General features: G+C 34.6%; 1 protein-coding gene across 8 annotated transcripts in view; it reads right to left on the bottom strand.

Moving 5' to 3' along the window:
- The window catches only part of VRK2 (VRK serine/threonine kinase 2), a 129,236-nt gene that overhangs the window by 86,360 nt on the left and 18,712 nt on the right, over positions 1-24,164 (bottom strand). For all 8 annotated transcript variants that reach the window (XM_077134280.1, XM_077134278.1, XM_077134283.1 and 5 more), the window contains exons 3-7: positions 19,055-19,104; positions 18,220-18,289; positions 16,827-16,914; positions 15,086-15,191; positions 13,707-13,799 (exon numbers count right to left, since the gene is read on the bottom strand). In XM_077134280.1, coding sequence (XP_076990395.1) covers positions 13,707-13,799; positions 15,086-15,191; positions 16,827-16,914; positions 18,220-18,289; positions 19,055-19,104 — 407 coding nt within the window. The remainder of the gene's footprint in view (positions 1-13,706; positions 13,800-15,085; positions 15,192-16,826; positions 16,915-18,219; positions 18,290-19,054; positions 19,105-24,164) is intronic.

Below are 24,164 nucleotides of genomic sequence, written 5' to 3'. Positions count from 1 at the left end.
ACACTACTCTATCCTTAGAGTAGACTATATTTCCCCACTCCTTAAGTGTGAGCAGTGAATAGTGACTTCCTCCATTTCAAAGAGGACCGTATGAAAAAGGAGGGAAAAGAGAGTAAATAAACAGTCAAGAAACTGTCAAACTACTACTTCAAGCCATGTGATCAACGTTAACAACAACAGTTGTTGATGTTAGTCATGTTGATAGTATATAAAGGCATACCTCATTTTATCGCACTCTGCTTTACTGTACTTTGAAGATATTACACTTACAAATTGAAGGCTGGTGGCAACCCTTCGTCGACCAAGTCTATCAGTGCCATTTTTCCAAAAGCATGTGCTCACTTAGTGTGTCTATCACATTTTAATTAAGGTACGCACATTTTCAGACATAATGCTATTGCACATTTAATGCTATTGCACATTTAATAAACTAAAATATAGTGTAAGCACTGATTTTTATGGGCACTGAGAAACCATAAAATTTGTGTGACTCACTTTATTGTAATATTCACTCTACTGAGTGGATTAGAACCAAACTCACAATATCTCTGAGTTATGCCTGTACTCTTCATATGATGTGATAAGAATGGCACATTACCTCTGTGCTTTCATTCCACAATACATTATCCCAGTATAATCATGAAGAAAACATAAAACATGACAATTGAGGGATATTCTACAAAATATCTAATAAGTATCCACAAGACTGTCAGGGTCATCAAAGACCAGGAAAGTCTGAAAAACATATCATAACTAAGAGAAGTCTAACAAGACATGACCACTAAATGCAATCTGATATGCTCGATGGGCTACTGGAAAAGACAAAGAACATTAGGAAAAAACTGAGGAAATCTGAATAGAGTATGGGGTTTAGCTAATAAGCAATGTACTGATATTGGTTCACTAAAAGTATCATACGTACCAAAAGTACAAATGTACCATACTAATGCAAGCTATCAATAATAGTGGGAACTGTATGTGGGAATATGCAAACTTCTCATACCACTTTCGGAATAATTTTGTAAATCTAAAACTGTTCTAAAATAAAGTTTACTGAAAAAATGACTAAAGGTTATGAAAGCGATAAACCCATACATCCAAGAAGCTCCACAAACTCTAAACAAATTACACACACACACACACACACACACACACACGGAACATCCTAATGAAATTGCTAAAAATCAGTGATAAAGAGAAAAACTTAAACACAGCCAAGGAAATAAAAGAGATATCTTGTAGAAAACAAATACAAGAATGACAGCAGACATCCTGTCAAAAACTACACAGGTAAGAAGACAATGTCACTGACATCTATGCAGTATTGACAAGAAAAAAAATCCTAACCCTAAGTTTTTGGTAATCTTAAACTCAATCATAAATAATCATTTTAAATTTAAATAGTCTACACATATTTTTAATCAAAATGGAAAAAATAGAAGTACTGACTGCACATGGTCTCTAAGAAATTTACCTTAAACAAAAATAGATAAAAATAAAAGGAATGGGAGAGATATGTCATGCAACACTAATCAAAAGTAAGCTGTATGACTTGGAATATGTCATTGGTAACAGAGTTCAGCAGGAGTTAGAAACAGGGTAAGATAATGGGTAATTGGAGCTGATGGGATACAGACTGTGCAATAGGACTAGATACAAAAACTCAAAAATGGACAGCACAATAATACCTAATTGTAAAGTAATCATGTTAAAACACTGAATGAAGCTGCATCCGAGCAAAAAAAAAAAAAAAAAAAAAGTAAGCTGTATGGTTATACTAATATCCGCCAAAGTAGAAAAAATATTACCTGAGATAAACAGGGACATTTTATTACGGTAAATGAGACAATTCATAAGGAAGACATAAAAATCCTAAACATACATACATACATATATATATATATATATATACACCCAAAACACATGAAGCAAAAAACAAAAAAAAGGTAAAAAAAGACAAATCCACAATTACAACTGGAAGTTTCCATACTCTTCTCTGCAGAATTACAGAGAATTTCAACAACACAATCAGTTTGATCTAACTGACACTTATATAACATTCTACCTCAAAACACTAGACTATGTATTCTTCCCAAAGGCTTATGAAATATTCAGCAAGTTAGCTCATAAGTTTGGACATTAAATAAATCTCAACATATATGCAAGTACAGAGTATGCCTCTGATTTAACTTCTCTTCTTTCAAAAGAGAATTAAATCAGAGATCAATAACAGATAGTTGAAAACTCGCAAACATTTGGAAATTAAACAACATACTTCCAAATAACCCAAGGGTCAAAGAAAACAAGTTATAATGTAAATGAGAAATTGTTTGAACCTAATAGATATGAAAACAAAAGAAATAAAAATGAGTCGTTGAAAAGATCACTCTTCTCCCAGTGAATTACCTTGGTACCTAATCAGAAGACTCAATATTATTAAAAGGTCAATTCATTCAAATTTATCTCAACATAATACCAATCAATACCCCAAGAGGCCTTTTAAAAAAACAGATATCGACGTTTGATTAAAAAAAAATTATATATGGAATTGCAAAGCAGCCAGGATAGTCAAAACATTTTCTGAAAAAAGAAGTTGCAAGCCACACTGCGCTGGTTTGAAAGTCTTGTGTGCCACAGAAAAGCTATGTCCTCTAATCCTGACTCAATACTACTGGGTAGAAATCTCTGTTTAGATTATTTCCACAGAGACCGCCCTACTCAATTGTGGGTGTGACCCTTGATTAGATTGTTTCCATGGAGATGTGACATACCCAACTGTGGGTGGGGCCTTTTGATTAGGTGTAGGTTTGACTCTGTCCATTCAGGTTGGCCTCGATTAGAGTACTGGAGTTCTTTAAAAGGGGAAACATGTGGAGAAAGCTCAGAGCTGACACAGCCAACAGAGAAGGTCATATTTCTGGAGATAAAGAAAACACCCCTACAGAGGCTGTCTGAAATCAGAAGCCAAAGACCCCAGCAGATACCACATGCCTTCCCAGCTGACAGAAGAGTTCTGGCACTATTGGCCTTTCTTGAGTCGAGGTATCTTTCTCTGCATGTCTTAGTTGGGACATTTTTATGGACTTAAAACAGCAAACTTGTAACTTATTAAATTCCCTTTTTAAAGCAGTTCTATTTCTGGTATATTGCAACCCGGCAGCTTTAGCAAACCAAAACATATGCATTACCTTACTTGAAGGTTATGAACTTACAATAATTAAGACTATGTTTCATTGGCATAAAGATAGACAGGTAGATAAATGGAACAAAAGTGAATCCATAAATAAACCCGCACATATATTGACAAAGTTGCTGTAATGGTTTGGAAAAACATGTTCTTAAAGTTAATCCTTTCCGGAAAAACATGTTCTTAAAGTTAATCCTTTCCTGAGTGTGTGAACCCATTGTAACTAGGACCTTATGGTAAGACAACTTCAGTTAAGGTGTGTCCCACCTCAATTAGGATAGGTCTTAATCCTATTCCTGGAGTCCTTTTGAAGTGGAATGAATTCAGACAGAGAAAGAGAAAGCCAGAGAAGCAAGAAGCTCAAAGCAACAAAATCCAGAAGGGAGGTACTAGGAGATACTGCCATGTGCTTTGACATGCAACAGAAAAGCAAATATCACCAGCAGCTAGTCTTTGGGAAGAAACAATCACCCTGACGATGATTGTATTGGACATTTCCCCAGCCTCAAACCATGAGTGAATAAATTCTCATAGTTTAAGCTGAGAATTTATGAATGGCTGAGCCATTTCATGGTATTTGCGTAAGCATCCTAGAAAACTTAAACAGGTGCCAAATAATTTGTTAGGAAAAGGATATTCTTTTTAATATATGTTGCTGGAACAACTAGAAACAAATATGCCTAAAAATGAACCTGGACTTTAACCTTGCACCAAACACAAATATTCACTTTGAACAGTTCACAGATCTAAATGTAAGAATTGATAAAACTTGGGGGTTCCAAGATGGCGGCTTAGTAAGGTACGTGCGTCTTAGTTTCTCCTCCTCCAAAGCAACTACTAGGTGAACTGAAACAGTGCAGAACAGCTCCCGGGGCTACCGCAGGGAATGGACAAACAGCGTACCCGAGTCTGGACTGTCTAGTCTGACTGCGAGACTCGGCTGCGGTGAGATCCCCGAGTGGCGCGCGATTTCCCGAGCAGCGACAGCTGCGGCGGTCGGAGCTACTCCCTCCCTCCTTTCCGGGCCGGCTGAGAGCCGGAGAGACAAGTTTCCCAAGCCGAGGCGGCCGGCGCCCCTCTTTTGCGGGCGGCTTCGAGTCTCGGCTTCGAGTCCGCGGCTACAAGTCTCGGATCAGAGGGCTATCCAAGCCGCGGTGCCCCACCCCCGCGGGTGGCTTCCTGGTCCGGTGGGGAATTCCCCAGGCCGCGGCGGCCGGTGACCGACGCGCCCCCCCGCGGGCAGCTTCCTGGTCCGGTGGGGAATTCTCCAGGCCGTGGCGGCTGGTGACCGACGCCCCTCCCCCGCGGGCGACTTCCTGGTCCGGTGGCGAATTCCCCGGGCCCGCTGCGGCCAGTGACCAGACACAGGGTCCCCTCAAGCCGCGGCGGCTGAGGCCCCCCACAAGCGGCCCCTGAACCAACGGAGAGAATTGGATCGGAAATCCCCAGGCTGCGGAGATCAGTGACGGGGGGATCCATTCCAAACACTTGAGACAAACGTGTGCCACGAGCGCCACCTACTGGGCAGGATAAGAAAAACAGAACCCAGGGATTTCACAGAAAAATCTTACAACCTTGTTGGGTCTGACACCCAGGGAAATCTGACTAAATGCCCAGACGCCAGCATCAGAAGATAACTGCCCACACTCAGAAGATTGAGAATATGGCCCAGTCAAAGGAACAAACCAATAGTTCAAATGAGATACAAGAGCTGAGACAACTAATGCTGAATATACGAACAGAAATGGAAAACCTCTTCAAAAATGAAATCGATAAATTGAGGGAGGACATGAAGAGGACATGGGCTGAACATAAAGAAGAAATAGAAAAACTGAAAAAACAAATCACAGAACTTATGGAAGTGAAGGATAAAGCAGAAAAGATGGAAAAAACAATGGATACCTACAATGATAGATTTAAAGAGACAGAAGATAGAATTAGTGATTTGGAGGATGGAACATCTGAATTCCAAAAAGAAACAGAATCTATCGGGAAAAGAATGGAAAAATTTGAACAGGGTATCAGGGAACTCAAGGACAATATGAAACGCACAAATATACGTGTTGTGGGTGTCCCAGAAGGAGAAGAGAAGGGAAAAGGAGGAGAAAAACTAATGGAAGAAATTATCACTGAAAATTTCCCAACTCTTATGAAAGACCTAAAATTACAGATCCAAGAAGTGCAGCGCACCCCAAAGAGATTAGACCCAAACAGGTGTTCTCCAAGACACTTACTAGTTAGAATGTCAGAGGTCAAAGAGAAAGAGAGGATCTTGAAAGCAGCAAGAGAAAAACAATCCATCACATACAAGGGAAACCCAATAAGACTATGTGTAGATTTCTCAGCAGAAACCATGGAAGCTAGAAGACAGTGGGATGATATATTTAAATTACTAAAAGAGAAAAACTGCCAACCAAGACTCCTATATCCAGCAAAATTGTCCTTCAAAAATGAGGGAGAAATTAAAACATTCTCAGACAGAAAGTCACTGAGAGAATTTGTGACCAAGACCAGCTCTGCAAGAAATACTAAAGGGAGCACTAGAGTCAGATACAAAAAGACAGAAGAGAGAGGTATGGAGAAGAGTGTAGAAAGAAGGAAAATCAGATATGATATATATAATACAAAAGGCAAAATGTTAGAGGAAAATATGATCCAAACAGTAATAACACTAAATGTCAATGGACTGAATTCCCCAATCAAAAGACATAGATTGGCAGAATGGATTAAAAAACAGGATCCTTCTATATGCTGTCTACAGGAAACACATCTTAGACCCAAAGATAAACAAAGGTTGAAAGTGAAAGGTTGGGAAAAGATATTTCATGCAAATAACAACCAGAAAAGAGCAGGAGTGGCTATAATAATATCCAACAAATTAGACTTCAAATGTAAAACAGTTAAAAGAGACAAAGAAGGACACTATATACTAATAAAAGGAACAATTAAACAAGAAGACATAACAATCATAAATATTTACGCACCGAACGAGAATGCCCCAAAATACATGAGGAATACACTGCAAACACTGAAAAGGGAAATAGACTCATATACCATAATAGTTGGAGACTTCAATTCACCACTCTCATCAATGGACAGAACATCTAGACAGAGGATCAATAAAGAAATAGAGAATCTGAATATTACTATAAATGAGCTAGATTTAACAGACATTTATAGGACATTACATCCCACAACAGCAGGATACACCTTTCTCTCAAGTGCTCATGGATCATTCTCAAAGACAGACCATATGCTGGGTCACAAAGCAAGTCTTAACAAATTTAAAAAGATTGAAATCATACACAACACTTTCTCGGATCATAAAGGAATGAAGTTGGAAATCAATAATAGGCAGAGTGCCAGAAAATTCACAAATACGTGGAGGCTCAACAACACACTCCTAAACAACGAGTGGGTCAAAGAAGAAATTGCTAGAGAAATTAGCAAATACCTCGAGGCGAATGAAAATGAAAACACAACATATCAAAACTTATGGGATGCAGCAAAGGCAGTGCTAAGAGGGAAATTTATTGCCCTAAATGCCTATATCAGAAAAGAAGAAAAGGCAAAAATGCAGGAATTAACTATCCATTTGGAAGAACTGGAGAAAGAACAGCAAACTAATCCCAAAGCAAGCCAAAGGAAAGAAATAACAAAGATTAGAGCAGAAATAAATGAAATTGAAAACATGAAAACAATAGAGAAAATCAATAAGGCCAGAAGTTGGTTCTATGAGAAAATCAATAAGACTGATGGGCCCTTAGCAAGACTGACAAAAAGAAGAAGAGAGAAGATGCAAATAAATAAGATCAGAAATGGAAAAGGAGACATAACTACTGACCTCACAGAAATAAAGGCCGTAATAACAGGATACTATGAACAACTTTACGCTAATAAATACAACAATTTAGAGGAAATGGACAGGTTCCTGGAAAGACATGAACAACCAACTTTGACTCAAGAAGACATAGATGACCTCAACAAACCAATCACAAGTAAAGAAATTGAATCAGTCATTCAAAAGCTTCCTAAAAAGAAAAGTCCAGGACCAGACGGCTTCACATCTGAATTCTATCAAACATTCCAGAAAGAATTAGTACCAACTCTCCTCAAACTCTTCAAAAAAATCAAAGCGGAGGGAAAACTACCTAATTCATTCTATGAAGCCAACATCACCCTCATACCAAAACCAGGCAAAGATATTACAAAAAAAGAAAACTACAGGCCAATCTCTCTAATGAATATAGATGCAAAAATCCTCAATAAAATTCTAGCAAATCATATCCAACAACACATTAAAAGAATTATACATCATGACCAAGTAGGATTCATCCCAGGTATGCAAGGACGGTTCAACATAAGAAAATCAATTAATGTAATACACCATATCAACAAATCAAAGCAGAAAAATCACATGATCATCTCAATTAATGCAGAGAAGGCATTTGACAAGATTCAACATCCTTTCCTGTTGAAAACACTTCAAAGGATAGGAATACAAGGGAACTTCCTTAAAATGATAGAGGGAATATATGAAAAACCCACAGCTAATATCATCCTCAATGGGGAAAAATTGAAAACTTTCCCCCTAAGATCAGGAACAAGACAAGGATGTCCACTATCACCACTATTATTCAACATTGTGTTGGAGGTTCTAGCCAGAGCAATTAGACAAGAAAAAGAAATACAAGGCATCAAAATTGGAAAGGAAGAAGTAAAACTATCACTGTTTGCAGATGATATGATACTATACGTCGAAAACCCGGAAAAATCCACAACAAAACTACTAGAGCTAATAAATGAGTACAGCAAAGTAGCAGGTTACAAGATCAACATTCAAAAATCTGTAGCATTTCTATACACTAGCAATGAACAAGCAGAGGGGGAAATCAAGAAACGAATCCCATTTACAATTGCAACTAAAAGAATAAAATACCTAGGAATAAATTTAACTAAAGAGACAAAAAACCTACATAAAGAAAACTACAAAAAACTGCTAAAGGAAATCACAGAAGACCTAAATAGATGGAAGGGCATACCGTGTTCATGGATTGGAAGACTAAATATAGTTAAGATGTCAATCCTACCTAAATTGATTTACAGATTCAATGCAATACCAATCAAAATACCAACAACTTATTTTTCAGAAATAGAAAAACCAATAAGCAAATTTATCTGGAAGGGCAGGGTGCCCCGAATTGCTAAAAACATCTTGAGGAAAAAAACGAAGCTGGAGGTCTCGCACTGCCTGACTTTAAGGCATATTATGAAGCCACAGTGGTCAAAACAGCATGGTATTGGCATAAAGATAGATATATCGACCAATGGAATCGAATACAGTGCTCAGATATAGACCCTCTCATCTATGGACATTTGATCTTTGATAAGGCAGTCAAGCCAACTCACCTGGGACAGAACAGTCTCTTCAATAAATGGTGCCTAGAGAACTGGATATCCATATGCAAAAGAATGAAAGAGGACCCGTATCTCACACCCTATACAAAAGTTAACTCAAAATGGATCAAAGATCTAAACATTAGGTCTAAGACCATAAAACAGTTAGAGGAAAATGTAGGGAGATATCTTATGAAACTTACAATTGGAGGCAGTTTTATGGACCTTAAACCTAAAGCAAGAGCACTGAAGAAGGAAATAAATAAATGGGAACTCCTCAAAATTGAACACTTTTGTGCATCAAAGAACTTCATCAAGAAAGTAGAAAGACAGCCTACACAATGGGAATCAATATTTGGAAACGACATATCAGATAAAGGTCTAGTATCCAGAATTTATAATGAGATTGTTCAACTCAACAACAAAAAGACAGCCAACCCAATTACAAAATGGGAAAAAGACTTGAATAGACACCTCTCAGAGGAGGAAATACAAATGGCCAAAAGGCACATGAAGAGATGCTCAATGTCCCTGGCCATTAGAGAAATGCAAATCAAAACCACAATGAGATATCATCTCACACCCACCAGAATGGCCATTATCAACAAAACAGAAAATGACAAGTGCTGGAGAGGATGCGGTGAAAGAGGCACACTTATCCACTGTTGGTGGGAGTGTCAAATGGTGCAACCACTGTGGAATGCAGTTTGGTGGTTCCTCAAAAAGCTGAATATAGAACTGCCATACGACCCAGCAATACCATTGCTGGGAATCTACTCAAAGGAATTAAGGGCAAAAACTCAAACAGACATTTGCACACCAATGTTTATAGCAGCGTTATTTACAATTGCAAAGAGATGGAAACAGCCAAAATGTCCATCAACAGACGAGTGGCTAAACAAACTGTGGTATATACATACGATGGAATATTATGCAGCTTTAAGGCAGGATAAACTTATGAAGCATGTAATAACATGGATGGACCTAGAGAACATTATGCTGAGTGAGTCTAGCCAAAAACTAAAAGACAAATACTGTATGGTCCCAATGATGTGAATCGACACTCGAGAATAAACTTGGAATATGTCATTGGTAACAGAGTTCAGCAGGAGTTAGAAACAGGGTAAGATAATGGGTAATTGGAGCTGATGGAATACAGACTGTGCAATAGGACTAGATACAAAAACTCAAAAATGGACACCACAATAATACCTAATTGTAAAGTAATCATGTTAAAACACTGAATGAAGCTGTACCCGAGCTATAGGTTTTTGTTTTGTTTTGTTTTCTTTGTTTTGTTCTTATTATTACTTTTATTTTTTTCTCTATATTAACATTCTATATCTTTTTCTGTTATATTGCTAGTTCTTCTAAACCGATGCAAATGTACTAAGAAACGATGATCATGCATCTATGTGATGATGTTAAGAATTACTGATTGCATATATAGAATGGTATGATTTCTAAAAAAAAAAAAAAAAAATGGACAGCACAATACTACCTAATTGTAATGTAATTATGTTAAAACACTGAATGAAGCTGCATCTGAGCTATAGGTTTTTTTTCTTATATATTTTTTATTTTTTATTTTTATTTTTTCTCTATATTACCATTTTATTTCTTTTTCTGTTGTCTTGCTATTTCTTTTTCTAAATCGATGCATATGTACTAAGAAATGATGATCATACATCTATGTGATGATATTAAGAATTACTGATTGCATATATAGAATGGAATGATTTCTAAATGTTGTGTTAGTTTATTTTTTTCAATTAATAAAAAAAAAAAAAGAATTGATAAAACTTGAAGAAAGATTATGAGAAAACACTGTGACCCTGGCTTAGAACACAGAGTACACATCATAAAAGAAATTAGACTATGTTGAAATTCCTTAGCTGCTAAAGCAAATACCATGAATGAGTTAAACAACAGGACTTTATGAGTCATGGTTCTAAGGCTAGAAGTAAAAAATCAAGGCATCAGCAGGAGATGCTTCCTCCCAGAAGTTTGCAACACTCTGGGATTGGCTGCCAGTGATCCTTGGTCCTTGGCTTTTCTGTTGCATGGTGTTCTAGTTGCTAGCTGCCAGAATGCAATATACCAGGAACAGAATGGCTTTTAAAAAGAAGAATTTAATAAGTTACAAGTTTACAGTTCGAAGGCCGAGAAAATGTTCCAATTAAAACAAGTCTATAGAAATGTCCAATCTAGGGCATCGAAGGAAAGATACCTCAAGAAGGCCAATGAAGTTCAGGGTTTTTCTCTCAAGGGAGAAGGCACACAGCAAATAGTCAGGGCTTGTCTCTCATCTGGAAAGACAATGTGGCAAACACAGTGTCATCTGCTAGCTTTCTCTCCTGGATTCCTGTTTTATGAAGCTCTCCAGGAGGCGTTTTTCCTTCTTCATCTCCAAAGGTCGCTGGCTGGTGGACTCTCTGCTTCTTGTGGCTATGTCATTCTCTGCTCTCTCTGAATCTCTCCCTTTCTCCGAAATGTTTCCTCTTTTATAGGATTCCAATAAACTAATCAAGACCCAACTGGAATGAGGGAGACACATCTCTACCTAATCCAACTTAACAACCACTCTTGATTGAGTCACATTTCCAGGCAGTTGATCTAATCAAAGTTTCAAGCATACAGTACTGAATAGGAATTAGAAGAAATGGCTGCCTTTACAAAATGGGATTAAAACATGGCTTTTCTAAGAGTACATATGTCCTTTCAAACCAGCACACATGGCAATATACATGGTGGAGTCTTCTCCTTTCTTTTCCAGGTTCCAGCTGTTCCCTGTAGTTTCTCTCTGCCTGACTTTCACTCTGCTTATGAAGGACTTTAGTAATCTTGATTAAAGCCCATCCTGATTCAGTTGGGCCACACCTTAATTGAAGTAACCTCATCAAAAGGGCCTATTTGCGATGAATTCACACAACAGGAATGGATTAGGATTAAGAAAATGCTTTTCTGGGTACATAACTCTAAGATACCACGAACTTCATTAAAATTTTAAATGTCTGCTCTTTGAAAGACATTGAGAAAAGAATTAAAAGGTAAGTTAAAGATGAAGAAAATAACTGCAAAATAAATACTGACAAATGACTCCTACCCTCAAAATATACAGATCACTTACAATTCAGTAAGAGAACCCAATAGAAAAATGGGCAAAAATTTGCACATACATCTCCAAAGAAGATATATGAGTGGCAAATAAACCCATGAAAAATGCTAAATATTATCAGTCATTAGAGATGACTATTTCAAATTAAAACCACTAAATTTGACTATAAACATTATAATGGCTATTATGTAAAAGACTGAGTATTGGTAAGATGTGGAGCAAATGGAATTAGTACACACTGCATGTAGGAAAATATAACGGTAAAACCGTAAGAGTTGTCAGTTTCTTTTAAATTTAAGCATATACTTACCATATGACCCAGAAATTCTACTCTTAGTTAACTGTCAAAAGAAGAAATGAAAACATACGCCCAGCCAAAAACCTGTATGAATGCTTCTAGCAACTTTACTCATAACTGCCCCAGACTGGAAACAACATAAGGGTCCATAAACAGTAGAACAAATTATACTAGTATTCAATGGGAATACTACCCAGCAATATAAAGGAATGAATTACTTTATATGATTCTCAAAAACATTACACTAAGTGAAAGAAGTCAGACACAAAACAGTCTAAACTCTATAATTTGCAGTTATATGCCATTTCTGATAATTTTTTGAAATTTCATCTCATTGTCAGGGCTAGGGGTAGAAAAAGGAAATTAAGTGCAAAGGAGAATGGAAGAACTTTTGGGGATAACAGAAATGTTTTATATCTTGAAGGTGCTGGTGGTTACACATACATGTGCCAAAACACATCAAACTGTACAATGAAAAGGGCAAATTTTACTGTTTGTAAAACTGTAAATAAATTATAATTTATAAATATAAAACTGATCTTTAAAAAGTATGCAGATTTTTAAAGGTCTTATTTCCTAATTGACCTTCCATTTACTTAATTTACACTTCCAATGACACTCCTTGAATGCCTGCACCATCATCAGTCTTACCTGGGTTGTTTTTTTTTTTGACATGCTTTTCCAACATGATAAGGTTTTTTTGTGTGTTTGTTTTTTTAATGGTGCTTCATGTTCTGATACGTGCATCTTTTGGTTCCTAGGGAAGGTGAACTTTTATCACGTGATACTAGAACAGTCAGTCATATTTCTTCTTCTCTGATCTCCCTGTTCAATCATTTTAATAATTGTTTTAATAAAGTGTTTGGAGTGTTTCTTACTAATTTTTTAGAGCCTATTATTTATAAGACATCAACTATTTCTCAAATATTTGTCTTAAATATATTTCCCAGTTTATTTGCCTTTTTTTTCCAACATAAGCAATGTCTTAAAATTTTAAATCATCTTTTTCCCTTTACAATTTCTTCGCTGCATTTTTATTTAGAAATTTCCTTCTCCATGCAGATTAGTTAAGTATTTAATTTTTTTCCCTAATTTTTATAGACTCAAATTTTTAACTCTTTAAACCTGTGCTAATAAAGTAGCTTCTACCCACATTTGGTTATTTAAATTTAAATTCACTGAAAATTAAACTGAATTATAAATTCAATTCCTCAGTCACACTGGTCAAATTACAAATGCTAAATAGCTACCTGTGGCTAGTATCTATAATAGTGGACAGGCAAATACAGAGCATTTCTGTCATCGCAGAAAGTTCTATTGGAAATGCTAATAGATTGGATTGGCTGGACAATAGGAGAGGAGGAACTAATGCGACAGGATTCAATTTTGCGTTTTTCTGCATAATCCTTTTGTTCTCCCACTGGATGTAGATGGTTCCTCTGTTCATCTACATTTGCTAAGAAGTTCAAATTCCTGCTCACCCTCTTTTTAATGATGTGCCTAGTAACAACTTATTTAACCATTATGATTCTCAATTTCTTCATCCTTATTACTCATTAGTTTAATACAAAGAAGAAATTAGATAAATAAGTAAGACAGATTACAATATTCATCACACAAGCCCTCATTTGTAAACTCTTCTGAGTTTGTGCTTTGAATGTCTCGCTGAAGAATTTTAACAAAAGCAAAGCTTAATATTTAATTACCCGATCTGGATTTCTGTAACCCAAAAGTAGATTTGCTGCTTTTATATCACCATGAATATATTCATTTTCATGTATATATTCTAGCACATCCAGCTGTGAAAAGAAACAGATAATATAAGGTTATACCACTGTCTATTAAGAACTCATGATCACTTGAACATTTTGAATGCACAATAAAAATGTACTTGTTTCATATTAACAACGACAAAGTAATGTACTTCACAATTACACATTAATTGCCTGATGCTAAATTAATCCCATCTATTGGTCATTTATTGTGGAAAAAAGTTGATAAAATGATCCTCAAATTGCAAGTTTTTTTGTGTGTGCATGCGTGTGTATGCATGGCACAGGAATTGAACCCAGGTCTCTTGCATGAAAGGCAAGCATTCTACCACTGAACCACTCGTGCACCCACAAATTGCAAGTGTTTTAACTGAACCTCTAACAAAAGGGAACCTGAATTCAATAACACCTAAGCTCCTGACAGCCCTGTGGCCAAATTACACTGTGAAAAGAAGAAAAAGAAAGAATGAAGTTAAAGAGATCTACAGTAAAATAATTATACAGCCCACTCAGCTACTCTTCAGCCATGCTATAATTATAAGTCAAGACCTGGGGACCCCAGAACAAAATACCACGTTCATGAACACAGGGAAAGACATTCTACTTCTGTACAGGGAAAGAAAACTCCTTAGCTTCATTTTTGATGCCCTTGAGTTGGTTTTTTTTGCATGATACATAACAGTGATCAATAGATATTTGTTGGCTGGAGAGAAGGATGAATAGATAAATTAATGAGCTCTATATACCACATCTCAAACTGCCCCAAGTAGTTTCATTTTATTTATAATGGAAAAAATAAAGTGAGATTAAGGCAAACCAAACTGAAACCAGATAAGACAAATACATGGCATAAATAAAATGCATGCATAGGTGCTATTAAGATTTCATTGCTTCTTACTGGGCACAACTAAGAATGCCACTATCCCAAACTCATAGCAAAAATTTTATAGCATCCCTATATCATATATTTAATACGGAAAATAATATATTTTGCCTTGTTACAGATATGACTGACAAAAGAGAGCTTACGCTTACAGCAATGTAAACTTCTGCTATGTAAAGAAAGCTGTGAGGGGAAAAAAAAGTCTGTAAAACCAATACCTAATTAAGACTGCGGTGCCACACACAGCACATTCTGTCACTCAGACAGTCCACTACTATTCACTGCACTAAAATAAGCTCTACTCTCAATAACTGGCTATCCTAGGGCAATAATCCATCAAACCTGAATAATTCCACAAAGGGTAAAGATTTGTGTATTGTAACAAGTAAATAATCTGAAAACAGAGTACGTGAATTAAGCCATGCCTTACCATTCGGATACCTAGCTGCAGGACAGTTGACTTTTTAAAAGTGCCATTCTGGTCTGAGATCTTCTGTAAATCTATTCCTAGTCTTTCCATTACCATAAATCTGTAACTATAAAAAAGAGGCATCAAAAAGAGATCTTACTGAGATAGGAATGCTTGATACTGTCTATTAATGAATTTGACACAAGGAAAACTACTCTCAAGCTAACAACCAAGTATGATGCAATCTGAACGGCTAGAGAATGCCTGTACATTAATAACACTGATGTTTCGCAGAAAGATAATACTAAGTATTTATTTTGTGTTATTTTTATAACAGAAGAGATGGCTGTGCTGAACCAATCGCGGTATCTTACATCATGAAAAGAGAATAGACTTCTTAAATTAGATAAGCCTGTATTTAATATATTTTGATTGCATTCCCTCTTTCCATATGACCTTGAACTACTTACCCACAGAAAATTTTTATTTGTCTCTAACCTTATAAAATCATATCTGTTTTCACTATACATTCATTGACCTTTATTTTATATACATGCATGAATGTTATCATAACATACATGCCTTTTTAAAATGTAATTTTTTCTTTTCTGTTTGGTGCCCACACCCCAATCCTTTTTATTTCTGCCCTTCACCTACATACCCACATCAGCCCCCATTCTAGATCTATTTTTGTATATATACATACAAACAGCACACTTATACATATAAGAACTTTTTAGTCTGCTTTACAAAAATGTGACCTTATTATATGTACTTTTCTGCGTCTTACTTTTTTTAGTAGTATCTCACTGAAATCCTTCCAAGTCAACTGGTACAGCACTAATTGATTATTTTAATGAGCTAAAGAATACTGCATAATGTGAATGTACCATAATTTATTCAGTCATTCAGTCTCTTTTTGACAACCCTTTTATTTGTTTCAAGACTGTTGTTTATTTTATTTTTATTTATGGTTTTTATCTCTAAAGATAAAATAGTATCCTCTAAGTCCATTTTCTAATCTATGAAATAAGTTGAAAGGACAAAATGAAATAGTTTATCTGAAAATCCCTGCTACAAAATGGGTGCCTTACAAATTACAGTTTTTCCTCTTTTTTCACTATTTATGAATTTATATAAGATGGCAAGTCATATTTCAAAGTTTAAAAAACTCACAAATTTTTTATTGCTCCACCCTTCAAGAAAGGGAGCTTAATTAGCTCCCCTCTCTTAAGTGTGGGGCAGATTTAACGACTTGCTTCTAGAAAAAAGAATACAGAAGTGCTATCACTTCCAAGATGAGATTACGAAAACACTGAGTTTCTTCACTCTCTATTGCATTCTTCTGGGCAAAGCCAGATGCCCTACCTTTAGGACACTCAGGAAGCCTATGGAGAAACCCACAGGGTGACAAACTGAGGCCTGCAAGCAATCACATGACTAAGTTTAGATGCGGGTCTTCTAAGGCCTGCCAACAGCCAGATGAATGAGCTCGGAAGCAGATCCTTTCTCTATTGAGCCTTGAGGTGGTTTTGCCTAGTAGACAGCTAACTACATCTTTTATGAGAGATCCTGAGCCAGAAGCATCCAGATAAGACACTCTCAGATTCTTGATTGGCAGAAACTGAGAGAATAATATGTACCTGATATTTTAAGCCCCTATATTTCAGGTAATTTGTTATGCTAACAATAGATAGCTACTACACAGCACATAAGGAATAGTTACAGCGCAATATTTGATTATGATAAAATTCCATTTTACCTTCTTCCCTCGAATGCAGTCAGACCAGATCCATAAAACAGAGGAATTCCTAAATAGTCAAGTTGCTTGAGTGCTATCCACCTTTTGACTACAAAGACAAAGTTAACAAGAAAAACAGTCCATATTATTTAGAAAACTATTTCTTACTTTTGCATAGAAGCTAGGGCTTAAAATCAAATACTTCTATCTAAAGGCTTCACCATAATTAACACAAAACGGGTACAGACATTTTTAAAGTGAATCAAACTGTAGCAAAAATAAATGTCAAAACTGTACATAATACTTTGGGACCACATTTACAAATGTTTCCATCAAGAAAAACATTTTATTCCCTTAAATGCTAGCTAAACTTCCAAATATAACATATGTTAACTACCAAAGAATCAGTAGAGAGATGAATTTTTCTTCCCTTTTCCCTCAAAATCTAAAGCCATGGTAGTCTGAAAAATAGAAATTGGGCAGAAAAATCATCTTACTCTGAAACTATGTTACAGAGAAACTGTTTTGATTAAAATTAGTTTTAAAAGATCAAATCCACTTAAATAATGAACTGGCTTATTTAATTGTCTTACTTTTTTACCATATATGTTTACTGTTTAAGACAGCTCTACCGATAAACAATCAAATTTAATGGATTCTATTTATCACTGTGACACAGTTTAAGCGGTTAGGAAAAATACAGTCTTATGTTTATAAGGATTTATTAAGGAAAACAAAGTTAATTATTGATGCCAGAAACATCATTCTTTTCCCTAAACATGACACGAGGACCTTCACTATAACACAGTCATTACTCATATCAATCTCTTTAGTGTTTACTTAGCCCATCTAGATCATATAAAATGCTTTTATTCTTCTCAGTGTAGGCTCATATTATTTCATATTTAAATCCTCTATCTTGCTATTACTTGCATGTGATATTCAGCTCAAATTTATTTCCCAATCTTCAAGTTTCTAACATTTCTAACTTATTTTCTTGAACTTAATGTCTAATCACCTTTCTAAGATTATTACTTTTGTTGATACATCTAATGCCCATTACATGCATTTTCCTTAAATCCTTCCGAACAAAACAGATTACTCTAAGGAAATACTTTCACTCTACTATTTTTTCAGGCCTAGATAATTCTTCATTGCTTAGGTTAACAACCCAACATTTTATGTTAAGTAGCAGAAACAACTATTACTTAAAATATGTAACCCATTATGTATGCCATATCGAGATTTGTTCAACACTTGTCTTGCTTTTAAATGTCACAGTAGATAATTGTATCATTTTACAATAAAATTTCTTGAGAAGAATTTTCCAGAAGGCCAAAAAGACCAAAATATTAACACACATTTTAACAATCAAAGGATAGTAGAAGTTGCTTGCTTTGTTAATTTTACTTACTACAGTCTTTTTTTGCAGCTCTCTGATAAAATTTAAGTTCTGAAAACAATGGGCCATTTTCTTGATATTCCTATGAAAGAAAAGAATAATTTTACTAGGAAAGAAACAATTATAAACATGGAATCGGGATTTCAACTGGGAAAATATGAATATAAATAATTAATATGTAATAGTACTTGAATCCTTTTTAGTAAAACAAAAGCAACAAATTTTCACTAAAATTCTCAGTAAAGCACTAAATAAACCTGAAGGATCTCAATTTTAAATTTGAATGTCAATTTTAAACTTGATATCTTGCAATAGCGATCTTTATATAGTCTGACACATGAAACTAGTCTTTTTGTGGAAAGCACTTACCAAAAGCACATGTATGTACACTCACACGTGCAGACAAACACAGTGTGGCAAAATGTACATGAGGATGAAAAACCAAAAACTACTCTGGTAGTTCACTCAAACATGACACCTTTACTAAGTGTCTACAGCACTGCATTTCATTGTACCAGGCATAGGGGACTCAAATGTATAAATAAAAGTTTAGCCCTACCTTTAAAGACCTTTCTATCTAGAGTTAGATAGATAGATAGATAGGTAGATAGACAGATAGATAGACTGATAGATGATAGATAGATAGATGGATGACATATAAGATAATAAGATAGAAGGATGACAGATGCCAATACAGAACAAAGACTCATTCAATTTAATAGCATTACTTTAGTGAGGAGTAAATAATTATAAAAATTAAGATAACAATTTTCCAAAGTAAAATTAATATAAAAGGAAAGAAAAAAGTAAAAAATATGTGAAATGCAAATTTACAAGTAGTACTTACCACTTTTATTACATGGCTTGCATCTTTATCAGGTTTATTTATGGGAAAAGCTGCAAGAAAAAAAAATACAGTGGGGAAAAAAAAATAATTGCTTCCGATGACTGAATACCTAGTAGATTCCAGACACTTAGCTAAGCACTTCACACGTATTTATACATTTAAGCTTCACAATGGTCTCTTACCACTGGCATCATCTCCATCTTACATAAAATGTTAGATGTGGCTAAAGTTTAGAGAAGTTGAATAATTCACTAAGAAGTGGCAGATTAAGTACTGAAACGCAAATCCATATGACATCACAGATAACACTTTTACAATAAACTGTATTCAAATATTTAAACACAGAACCCAACATACAACAATATTAACTACATGGATCTAAAATGAAGAAGAAAATATTTTCTAGATAAACGTCATTAATCTCAAGAGATGATATATAGTACAATCCACCTTTCTAAATTACAATCTATAATTAAAATCTGATACATTTTGAGTAGGGAATTCTATAAATATTCCTGGGAGACCTCTACAATAAACCAGGTTAAATGAGAATAAAGTCTTATAAATTCATTTTCTGAAGTTACCAACTATCATTTCTTCATAAACTATAGGTTCAACTCAATATCGTTATTACCTTACTATATTTTAATTATTTTCCATTTGCATTTATGATGAGTAATCCAACTTTTAAAAATTCCAGTATTCAAATATTTTAGAACAAATTAATCCTTCCCTCTATATTATCCAAATTATTAAAATATTACTGTTTTCAATTGCAATAAGAGAAGTTTGTATGCATATCTATTTGTATTGTGAAAGTCTAGAATTTTGTCATTCATTTATTCTCTTCATTCATTCATTTACTCCTTCATTCATTCAACTAGCCACTATTTATCAAGAGGCTAGAATATGCCAGGCACTGTGTTAAATGTTAGCTAAGACAATGTTTTAAGGGAATAGAAGGGGGAGCGGGGAACAGGCAGAACTAGTATTGAATATAACCAAAAATTGGGCCTTCGATTGAGAACAAGATCAAATTCTTCAGGTACAGTTTCAGTTTACTTACCAAATGCTTCTGTCCTCTTTTCATTACCAAATGTTTAACCTTTTCTTTCTCCTATCAACTGCTCTCTTTTCTCCATTATTTCACATCTTAGATGTGAAAAGTACATTACAGATTTACTCAAGTATATAAATCCTATTTTATGATTGAGCCAACTGTTGCAGAATTTTCTTAACCATTTCCCCAATTTTGAGGTTTGCAATTTGAAGAAATTAAAATGATCAATTCAAGCTGATATTATATACAAATTGTGAACCAGATGTCTTCATAGCAGCAAAGAAACTAAACTATATTTATATCAATTAAAATTTCCTTTCCATCTTTACTCATGTAAAGACATCTCATTTTTCACCCAGGCAGCAGTAGTAGTTCCAAAGGCACTGCAGAAGAATGGACTGTCCAGATATATTATAGAGGAAACCTGAATAAAATATTTAAAGGGAAGTATATAAAGGGAAGGAGTCCTGGAACTCCTATGGAAGAAGGGGTGAAATAAGACTTTCTTTTCACTGTATGGCAAGCAACTTTTACTAGTATGGTGCCTGAGACTGGGGAGAAACAGCCCAGCCCCCTTCAAATGATATTTTAGAGCCACAGGAATCCCAGAGACAAAGCACTATTAAAGATGAAAATAAAAATAAATTAAAATGCCTGATTATATCAATTTTTTTCAGATTTTAACATCTCTGAAATCTGAATGTATCTTATCACCGATGACATCTTAGAATTGTCATGAGGTAGTCATCACTGCCTGTACATTCACAAACTTAGTCTAGGTGCTCAATTGCCTTACTCCAATAGAGTGATGTGCATTAATCATAGTATTATATGCTAAGTTTAAATGTTATTTACAATTATTTTCCAATGAAAAGAAAATTTATTATATGTGTAGAATAATTAATTAGCTAACCAGTTAAAACAGTAGTGTAGCACAAATTTGATATTAGTCGAAAAAAATGTTCATTAAGAAATGACCACAACTCCGTGTTTTCTTGGAAAGGAACAAAAGAGTATTCTATGAGTTCCAAGAAAGAGAGATACCCACAGATGAAACCATCTTACATTTTGTTACTGATAAATAGGCAAAAGGAATACCTATTACATACCAAACAAAACAACTTAAGGTACGAAAAAATTCCTAATACCTTAAAATAGATAAAAGAAATTTCAAAGAAATGAAAGACTGGCATGACTAAACAATAAGTTAAGATACTGTTAAGGTATCACGTCATAGTTTAATGGGCAGAATTACAGATGAAGTTGGCCCTACATGAACATAAAAGGAATAATCCAAAGGAAAATGAAACTATAATGAATTTTTAAGCATCTGCTATGCTAACATGGCCTCAACATATGTACATAAAACACTGATACATCTTATAGTCAGTGACATCTTATGTTTGATAAAAATATCAGCAATTGAAATAAATTCAGCTAAAGAAACAGTATAAAATATATATATATTATATACATATATACATATACATATACCATCTTAAGAGACACACCTTAGAACCTAGAAATGCAGAGAAACTGAAAAAATAGAAAATGAATTTAAAAAACAAAAATTAGACAAAAGAAGGCTGGAACACGTATTTTCAAAATAAAATGTTCAATGAAAGAAGAATTATTAAATATAAAGTCAGATTAACATCATCATAAAAGGAATGATTCCCTCAGAGGAATACTGCAATTATGAACTTGACGGTATATAATAATGTAGTCTGCAAATTTATAAATCATAACCTAGTAGAAATAAAAGAAAAATTTGACAGAGCAACAAAAATAGTGGAATATTTTAATACATATCCATAAAGTAAAGGCAAGCAGACAAAAAAACAGATTGAATTGAAACTAATAGATTGAAACAACACAATATAACAGTTTTACGTAACAGATAGACAAAAATTACTAACAAAACAAAGAGCATACCTTTTCAAAACTATATTAAAAAAATGTGTTTTTTTTTTTGTTAAGTGCCCATATTCTAGTCCAGAAAGCAAGCTCAACAAACATCAAAGAATGAACATTAAGACCATGTTTGCTGACCATAAATGTATGATTCCTAGGGCAAAAAAATATCACAAATAAAATTAACTAATAGTTAAGAAGCAAACAATGAAAATATTACACATCAAAACAAGTGAGGATGCAGTTAAAGAGCTTATTCATTACTTTTTTCTCCCTATTAGAACCTTAAGCGCCACAAAGATAGAAATATTTTGTTTAATTTGGGTGTGTTCCAAGCACCTAGAATAGGACCTCCAAGGCATTCATTAAATATTAAGAGAATAAATTAATGAATGAAAGTGGTAGCTGGAGGAAATTTATAGCATTAAATATTTATATTTTAAGAACACAGAAAAATGAGTTAGCTATGTACCCAATTAATAAATTGCACAAATAAAGTTATGAACAGAAAGTAATGAAAAGACAAACAAACAAATGGATTGGTGGCTGAAAGGGCCTAAAAGGAAATCTTCAAGTATAAACAGGCACTCATTTCATGGTTTCTAACTACCATTTTCCAATAAAAAGAAACCAGGCTCTTTGCAAAAATGGCTGATTCCTGGGCCTGGACAAAGAAATTATAAGACAAACAATAAAATAGATGGTAATGCAATTTAACCTATGGAAAAAATAAATATCCATGGTCCATGACTATATAAATAACTGAATAAATTTTTAAAATGGGAGAGATGGGACATTCTTCCTTGCAGTTGAATTCTAATGTAGAGGAATGACAGGATTGTAAAATGAGTGGGTAAACAGATAATGAGAAATAAGACATTTGCATACTCTCAACAAATCTCCTCACAAGACACTTATCCATCACAAATAGACAAACAGTAAATTTATGGTAGAATAACCTAAAAGATAACCACCTTTATTAGACAAGTGATCAAAGTTAACATCACCAGTAATGAGGCATCGTAACATCATACACCTCTTGATAAAGTTCACTGGGAAGAGCACAAAATCAGTTCTGCAATAATCCTGTTAAAGAATATATAATATTAATCTAATCATGAGAAAATAAACCCAAATTGAGGGACATTTTACAAAATAACTGGCTAGTCCTCTTCAAAACTGCCAAAAGCATAAAAGACAAACTAAACAACTGTTCCAGATTAAAGGAGATTAAAAGAGATAACAAAATATATGATGTCATCCTGTATTTAGAGCAGAAAAATTAGTAGGACAACTGGCAGAAAAAAAAATGAATAAGGTCTAAAAGATTAATGTACCAATTTTAATTTCTTGGTATTGATAATTGTACTATGATTTTATATGATGCTACCAGTTGGGGAAGTTGAGTGAAGGACATACAGGAACTCTTTTTGCAAACTATAAATCTGAAATTAAAAGGTTAAAAAAGAAAAATAAATTTAAAAATTTAATAGACAAAATAAGTGATAATCAAAAAAGCTTGTTTTTTGGGAAAAAAGGTGATAAAATATACAAGCTTTTGGCAAAATAGTTAAATTACAAAAAAGAGAGCAAAACCATCGATTCAGGAGGGATTTTGAAAAAGAAAAGCTAATACCACAAACATAATCATGCAATAAATTTGTAAACTTAGGAGGGTTAGGTAAGTTCCCAGAAAAAAAATAAAACCAAAACTCAATAGAAATATAATCATTAAAGAAATAGATATGAGAGAGTAAACACACAGACAGGACCCTGTCTCTCCCACTGAATGCAGTTATAAAATCTAGACAGAAACAACGGAGCAGCTAAAGGTTAGAATTCAAACTACCACTAAACCTGTAGTGATTTTTCTTCAATTTTCATCTCTAGTAACCCTGATCTAAATTCAAAGTAGCCCAAAACCCAGAAGATGGCATTAGTGCAGACAAAAAAAAAGCCCCAGGAGCATCCCCCTAGTTAAGGTTGGTGAGTGGGAAATGGGTCTCCTGACATTGAGAGATAGTGTGGAAAATGCCCTTTCTTTTTTTTTTCTCCTGCTCCCAAACATCTGCAATTCAATTGAGCAGCAGCACCAGCAGGGACCTAAAACTATGAAGACCCTTCCTGTCTAAACAG

Source organism: Tamandua tetradactyla, chromosome 17 (assembly GCF_023851605.1).
Source record: "Tamandua tetradactyla isolate mTamTet1 chromosome 17, mTamTet1.pri, whole genome shotgun sequence".
Classification (NCBI taxonomy): Eukaryota; Metazoa; Chordata; class Mammalia; order Pilosa; family Myrmecophagidae; genus Tamandua; species Tamandua tetradactyla.
The sequence above is the reverse complement of the archived record's forward strand: the minus strand, read 5'-3'. Positions and strand labels throughout refer to the sequence as shown.